The sequence below is a fragment of the Eriocheir sinensis genome, unplaced genomic scaffold (genome assembly GCF_024679095.1).
Source record: "Eriocheir sinensis breed Jianghai 21 unplaced genomic scaffold, ASM2467909v1 Scaffold763, whole genome shotgun sequence".
Lineage (NCBI taxonomy): Eukaryota > Metazoa > Arthropoda > Malacostraca > Decapoda > Varunidae > Eriocheir > Eriocheir sinensis.
In genome coordinates this window covers 1-8,041 of record NW_026112124.1, presented here as the reverse complement: position 1 = coordinate 8,041, position 8,041 = coordinate 1, and the positions used below count along the sequence as shown (strand labels likewise).

At 39.7% G+C, this 8,041-nt stretch overlaps 1 protein-coding gene across 1 annotated transcript; it reads left to right on the top strand.

The window, feature by feature from the left end:
• Positions 1 to 220: 220 nt before the first annotated feature.
• On the top strand, positions 221 to 7,614 carry LOC126994265 (uncharacterized). The gene is made up of 4 exons (XM_050853545.1): positions 221 to 1,397; positions 3,290 to 3,375; positions 4,015 to 4,123; positions 6,878 to 7,614. Exons 1-4 carry the CDS (start codon positions 1,368 to 1,370, stop codon positions 7,058 to 7,060), a joined length of 408 nt encoding a protein of 135 aa, XP_050709502.1. The 5' UTR covers positions 221 to 1,367; the 3' UTR covers positions 7,061 to 7,614.
• The last annotated feature ends 427 nt before the right edge of the window (positions 7,615 to 8,041 follow it).

Here is an 8,041-nt window from a genome sequence, read left to right as displayed (position 1 = left end):
AGATAGCCTGTTTTAAAAGTAGACTGGATAGCTACATGGATGAGGACGACAGGTGGTAGTGTAGTGCGGCGACTAAGCCGGTCGAATGAGAGTCAAAGCAAAATTCAAAAAGGCTATCAAAGGATTCGTTGGAGAAGACGACTGATGAGAGAGATGTGGGTACAGTAAGGTAGCAGTGTACACCCGTACCAAAGGTAAACAAGGATCAAGCCTCTATGACACAGTGTTGATTTCAGTAAATTGGAAGCCACACCACCCGCTTTGGAAGCCACGGAACGAATATGGTCATGAAATTTCAGTTTAGCATCAAACATTACCCCTAAATCTCTGCTCAGAGTGGTAAATGGGATAGGAATATCACCAATGAAGTACTGGTCGAAAAGGCCAGCAGGAGGGAGATCTCTGCCAAATCTCAAAGCCACACATTTGTCTGGGTGGAGGTTAAGACCCCATGATTTTGCCATTCCATTCAGTACATCAATATCTTGCTGGAAAGTAGCTATACAGTTGATTGTGGAGGAAATATTATTACTCTGAACCTTCATATAAATTTTCAAGTCATCAGCAAAGATCTTATATTGGCAGCTAAGTGATGACGTCAGGTGGTTAATGTAAATAAGAAAAAGAACGAGACCCAGGACTGAACCTTGCAGAACACCACTTAACACACTTTTGCAGGTACTAACCGTCAACAACAACTGACATTTTCCTGCCGGTAAGAAAGTTATGAATCCAAGACAATATGTTACTAGAAATACCCAAGTGATGTAGCTTTGTGATCAAAATGGAATGGCAAACTGTGTCGAAAGCTTTTGAGAAATCAAGTAAGATTAGGTCAACTGTACCTCCTGCATCAACACTTTTGACTAATTTCATCATAAGTCAAGAGTAACTGATCCTTGACACTCCTTCCTGCTCTGAAGCCAAACTGGGCATCAGACAAAATTAAATTATTATCCAAGTAAAGATTAAGTTGTTCCACAATAATTCTTTCAAGCATCTTGCAGCATATAGATGTTAGACTCACAGGACGGTAATTCAAAGGGTCCGAGTGCAAACCTTTCCTAAATATAGGGACTATGTTAGAACTTTTCCATGCTGAGGGCACTTGTCCAGTATTTAATAATTTTGTAAAAATAAGGTGTAAAGGGTAAGCCAGATGATATTGACAAGATTTCAGAACCAGAGGATGAATGCCATCAGGACCCATACTAGTGTTATTATCCAAATTGTCAATAGCCAACTTAACTCTTTCCAGAGATGGCAGAATAAAAGAAAACTGAGTATTAGACATCTGGTGAGCTGCAGGAAGGGTTGGGGGCGAGGCTGTGTATATATGGCTAAAAGTGTTTGCAAGACACTCCGCCATGCCACTGGGATCACTAACTGTTGACCCGGTACGTATATGTCATTTCAGAGGTAAAAAAGAAATTGAGTTCTTGGTATTAATTCGGCCTCATCAGCACCACTATCTTAGCTCGCAATCTCCTACTCATGTTTTTACTCCCATTTTCTGTTGCCAAGTCAGGTCATCATATCCTTTCTATGGGTAATCCTAGACTATTGTTACTTACTATGGGTAATCCTAGACTATTGTTACTTACTATGGGTAATCCTAGACTATTGTTACTTACTATGGGTAATCCTAGACTATTGTTACTTACTATGGGTAATCCTAGACTATTGTTACTTACTATGGGTAATCCTAGACTATTGTTACTTACTATGGGTAATCCTAGACTATTGTTACTTACTATGGGTAATCCTAGACTATTGTTGCCACATTTGCCACAAAACTCCTCTCTGGGGGTTCTGGTAAACCTGCCTCTTACAACAATGGGTAATCTGTGGTTATTAGTTCTAAATTTACAAAGACTTATTCTGTACAGATTTGGTAACCTTATTAAGTAGCTTTGAAAAGAGAAACTGTCCTTATAAGTCACATAAGTACTGCATGATGATTTACTGTTGAATGCCACTCCGAGATCCAGTGATCCTTAACATTCCTCTGGAAAGCAAGTTTCAAGCAGTGTGTTGTGAACCTCTTGTTCCAGACACATCCCCGACATACTCTGCGGAGTTGTTCAACAGTGATTTTATACTTCATCCTTGGTGATTTGGAACTATTTTCATTATGCATTTTAAAAAGACTGATACATTACATAACAGTTTCTCTTGTTTACCGGAAATTATCCTTGAGTCTACCAAAGCCGTGTCAAACTATCTCTTTGCTCTTCAAACTGCCCATGGAAATACTACTAACACAACCTCTACCAAAGCCTTGTCAAACTATCACTTTGCTCTTCAAACTGCCCATGGAAATACTACTAACACAACCTCTACCAAAGCCTTGTCAAACTATCACTTTGCTCTTCAAACTGCCCATGGAAATACTACTAACACATCCTCTACCAAAGCCTTGTCAAACTATCACTTTGCTCTTCAAACTGCCCATGGAAATACTACTAACACAACCTCTACCAAAGCCTTGTCAAACTATCACTTTGCTCTTCAAACTGCCCATGGAAATACTACTAACACAACCACTACCAAAGCCGTGTCAAACTATCACTTTGCTCTTCAAACTGCCCATGGAAATACTGCTAACAAAACCTCTACCAAAGCCGTGTCATGCTATCACTTGGCTCATAACACTGCCCATGGAAATACTACTAACACAACCTCTACCAAAGCCTTGTCATGCTATCACTTGGCTCATAACACTGCCCATGGAAATATTACTACTAATACAACCTCTACCAAAGCCCTGTCAAATTATAATTAGCCTCGTACCACTACCCATGGAAGTACCCAGAGAGTCTTATCCATTGTTGGTGTGTGAGGCCTGAACTCTCTGAGGATATTGACCCAGGCCTTGAGATCAGTCCCAGCAATGTCAGTCAGCCAGGCACTGTTCCCTACACGCTTCCCATGAACCTCTGCTGTGGGTCAGTGGCCACACCCAACACACTCATTATCCCTGTCAGTAATAGCAAACAGACCCCAAAAAGTGATGGAAATGAACTCTATGGAATGTAAGGGAGGCAGAAAACAGTTTAAAAGCTGACATTGTTTTTTGAGCTGGTAATAGTTGGCATTTCTTCGTGAGGGAGAGCTGGCAATACTGTTTTCATGCCCAAGGAAAGGCTTAGGTAGTCTTACGCTTGACAAATTAAACGGATCAATGAACACTTACTCTGACCTCTGCCGTGTGCATAACTAAACTCAATCCTCCCTGTCATCCCTGCCCTGTTGTGCCGTGTCCTCTGCTGCCCCGTCGCCCTGCCAGTGCCCCATCAGGACGTCATTGTCTCCAGTCGTGTGGTCCAGTGAGTCACCGCTCTACCGCACAACAGTGACCCCAAGGAAGTCCCGGTTAGTCAGTCCGTCTGTCAGTGAGGGACATAACCCCTGCCTGAGCTAACCCATCGCTGAGTCAGGCATTCATTATTTGTGTTATTTCAAGCCATAAGAGTAGGCTAGCATATGATGAGGAGGAGGCATCCATTAGTCTACTCATGCATTTGAGATATAACGTAACACAAGATAATAAGGAGTCTGCAAGAGGCTGATAGGCCAATACAAGGCAGCTCCTCACTATCCATGAACTCATCTAACCTCTTCTTGAATGTATCTTGTGTTGGCACCCACCACATGACTGCCAGGTGTGTTCCACTCATCCACCACTCTGTCAGTAAATCATTTCTTTCCTGTGTCCTGAATTTATCTTACTTGAACCCATTGCTACGTGTCCTACCCGGCCCTCACACCACCAAAGTCTTATTAACACCCATTATTAATTAAAGCCCTTCATACATTTGTAAACCTCCGTCAAGTCTCCTCACACCCTTCGCTTTTCTAGAGAATGCAGGTTTAAATGTTTAGGTCTGTCCTCATATGGCAAGTTTCTCACCCCTAAAGATGTATTGTAGAGGATTGTAACCCTTTCCCATATACAAACACAGGTAAACATACACACATTGACCCTTCCTGACCTGTCGTAACCCTCCACAGGTCCACAGCAGGGATGTGGCCACCCCTGGCCACAGCCCCAAGTGTTCCCTGGTGGGCCATACTCACTGAGCTCCTCCTCCTCCTCCTCCTCACCCGGCTGCCGTGGAAGGTGAGGGAGAGAGAGAGGGACTTTGATCACTGTCTTCAACACCAATAATCATAATCTACTTACCAATGAGCTACATGAAATAAACCAGGAGGAACTACTAAATCTAGAAAACTCAAATGATAATTTTAATCTTTTCTATGAAAGAGTTTATGAATGTTACAATAAAAGTTTCCCCATTAAAACAAAATATGTAACTACAAAAAGACTTCATAATGCTTGGCTTACAGGCAGAATACTTAAATCTATCAAACATAAATGTAACTTGTTTAAAATGTATAAACTTGGAACAGTTTCTTATGAGACCTTTAAACAATATAGAAATTACCTTACTCAGAATATTAGGGTTGCCAAAATGAACTATTATTTCCAAATATTTACAAATTTTTGCAGAAATACCAAAAAGATTTGTCAAACAGTCAATGAATTAAAAGGTAATACATACAAAGCAAACAATATCAAGTCATTGCAGTATAATAATTCAGTATTAAGTGATCCGTCAGATATATCGGAAGCCTTCAATAGATACTCGAAAGACTATCTTAAAGGTAACTTTCCAAATTCTATGATGTGCCCTATTGTTACCACCTTTGATTTGGCTACAGTAATTAAGTCATTAAACAATAAAAAATCAGGCATTAATGATATATCACCCTCTTATATTAAAAGAAACTCTCATTTCATTTCAATCCCTTTGGCTATACTTTATAATCAATCTGTTACAACTGGAACTTTTCCATCTCTGTTGAAGACTGCAAAAATTACACCTATCCACAAGTCTGGTCCCGATGATGACCCTAAAAATTATAGACCAATATCTCAACTTACAATTTTCTCTAAAATATTTGAAACTTTAATGAAGGTTTATTTACTTGACTATCTTGAAACTAAGAATATATTAAACCCTTCTCAGTATGGTTTTAGGTGGAACTGCAGCACTTTTACAGCCTTAAATGTATTTTCTAATGATGTACTTTCTGCAATTGACAAAAAACTCCATGTCTTATCCATATTTATAGATTTTGCTAAAGCCTTTGATACAGTACACCATAACATTCTTATTAACAAAATGTACCACTATGGGATCAGAGGCCCAATACTCTCTTGGTTCAAGGATTACCTAACAGATAGACATCAATGTACTGTATTTAGCGGCGAAAAATCATCTACTACCACTGTAAAACTTGGTGTACCTCAAGGAAGCGTTCTAGGCCCAATTTTGTTTCTAATATACATCAATGATATATCAAATCTTTTCTTTAAAGCTAAAAGTATATTGTTTGCCGATGACACGACACTCTACTTAACAGGTCCGAACCAAGATCAACTTGTACTAAATGCAAATCATGAACTCGAAAAACTATACCAATGGTGTCTATGTAACAGACTTACAATTAATACAAAGAAAACTTGCTTTATGCTATTCACTACTAAAAAAGCGTCTAACTTGATTAATTTAAAAATCAATAATGAAATAATTTATAAAATGGATAGAGTGAGATTTCTTGGTGTAGATTATGATGATTCATTATCATTTAAATATCACATACATAACCTTACACTGAAAATATCAAGACACATTGCTTTACTTTATCAAATAAAGGATCTCATGCCTCAAAATGTATTAAAGTCAATATACTGTGCACACATTTATTCACTAATTACCTACTGCAACCCCATTTGGTGTACAACATACACCACCTATTTAACCCCCCTAAGATTGCAGCTCCAAAAAATTGTAAGAATTATTACTAACAGCAACTATTAAGCACACACTAGTCCACTCTTCAAGGAAACCAAAATTTTAAAACTGGATGATATAACTAAACTGGAAATAGCTACACTCATGTACAAAAATAAGAATGAAATGCGTGACCTCCTCCCATCTCATGATTATAGTACCCGTCACCGCTCAATCTGATCTTTCCTGTTCATCGTCTTTCAAAACTCCAACATTCAACTACTTATTTGGGTCCTGTAATTTGGAATTCTATCCCACACAAATTCAAGAAGCTCCTTCCCTCAACACATTCAAAAGCCGATCAAAAACTAATATTATAATGACCTATTAACTAATTCACTTTTTCCTTATAAATGTGCATATGTGTATGTACTTTAAAATATTATGTTAATGAATTAATGCAACATATGTGCAATTTACTTATGTATATGAATGGGTGTATGCGTGTGTATGTGCGCATGTGTATGTGTGCGCATATGTATATGTGTAAGCTTGTGTGTATGCATGTGTGTGTGTGTGTGTATGAGTATATATAGGTCTGTGTGTGTGTATGCATATATGTATGTATGCGTTTATTCTATTGTGTTATCTCGCATGCTCAATATATGATTCTATTACTTTAACATTATGTAAAGTTATCATAATCATTTCATCTTAACTACAATTATTATTAATGTTGTCACAGCCACTAATTTTCAAATAAATTATATATGTCTTGCCTAAAAAGCTATGCTTTAGACAGGCTAGCTTTAGTTGTACAGCTTAAAGCTCTGTCCATATATATATGCATATAACATATATAATTTTGTATAACTAATAGCTATAAATAAATGTTTCAAATGTCTCTCTCTCTCTCTCTCTCTCTCTCTCTCTCTCTCTCTCTCTCTCTCTCTCTCTCTCTCTCTCTCTCTCTCTCTCTCTCTCTCTCTCTCTCTCTCTCTCCACTCACTCATGTACTTACTCCACTCACGCACTCACTCTGAGGACATGAATGAACCCACAAACCTCTGGTCCAGGAGTCACCACAGCTGTCAGCAGAACAACTTGGAGCGTCCGCCCTTCCTGCCACCAGTGGTCGGAGACTCTCTCTTCACCACACGGTCTGCATGTCAGCAAGGCACTACATCGGGCTCCACTACAACCTCTTCAACCTCTACAACCTCTACGGACTGTCAGAGACGAGTGCCACCAATGCATAAGTCTATGATGCTCAGAGTTTTAGGTGCAGGGAGGGATATGCTGACAGTAAGTTTGTGGTATGCATTCAATATGGGCACAGTACATTAGTGATGTGCTTGCAGTAAGTTTGTGGTGTGCATTTAGTATCGTTACAATGTATTAATGATATACCCAAGTCATTGGCAAGAGGAAATACAGATGAAGGAAGGCTGTTTTTCTTTCAGAGTTTACCAGCCAAAGGGATGAAAGAATGAAGATGCTGGCTGGCTGACTCCTGCATAAGGGATTAGGGCAGCATAGGGATGAGCCAGTGTTTAAAATGATGGATGGTAGGGGTTGAGGCATGCAGCTACCAAGTTCAGGAGTGCCCGCCAGTCCTCTTTCTTATAACATATCAATACTTTCATTTAGTATCTATCAATATGGCCATTACTTGTTGCCAGACCCCTGCAGGGTGTGGGAGCCAGGCGGCCATTCATCACTTCCCGCTCGTCCTTCCCCGGCCAGGGCCACTACGGGGGCCACTGGACGGGCCACGTGTGCTCCCACTGCTTCAACATGTGGCACTCCACCGCAGGTCAGTGCTGCTGGAATTTATTTATTAATTTATCAATTTATCTATTTATTTTGTTTTATTTATTTATTTATTTATTTATTTATTTATTTATTTTTTTTTTTTACATCCTGGCCCACAGTTGGTAGACCTTCTTTAGGGGCCTGGTGGTCGGCCCGAGCCCGTCATGGAGCAGGGCAGGTGAGTATTTACAGTGATGCCATCTGTTCTGAGCGGGCAATGGGCCACATTATTTAGAGATTCCAGCGCCCAAACACACACGTGACATGACTTTTGTAGGAGTTGTGGGCCTTTCCGTGGGTAATTTTGTGACCCTGGTGGCAGTTTGACAAGGCTTCTGTGCCATGAACTCTAATTACCACTCCTGAGAATGCATTTTACCTCTCTCTTTGCCTTAAGAAATAGCTGGTGTGTGAGGGTCAGTAGT

Bases quoted from the DNA above. Each gene is read 5' to 3' on its own strand.
- LOC126994265 (XM_050853545.1), top strand. From the start codon at position 1,368: ATGCCACTGGGATCACTAACTGTTGACCCG. The intron at 1,398-3,289 runs GTACGTATATGT...TCGCCCTGCCAG, and splicing joins GATCACTAACTGTTGACCCG to TGCCCCATCAGGACGTCATT. The intron at 4,124-6,877 runs GTGAGGGAGAGA...CCTCTGGTCCAG, and splicing joins TCACCCGGCTGCCGTGGAAG to GAGTCACCACAGCTGTCAGC.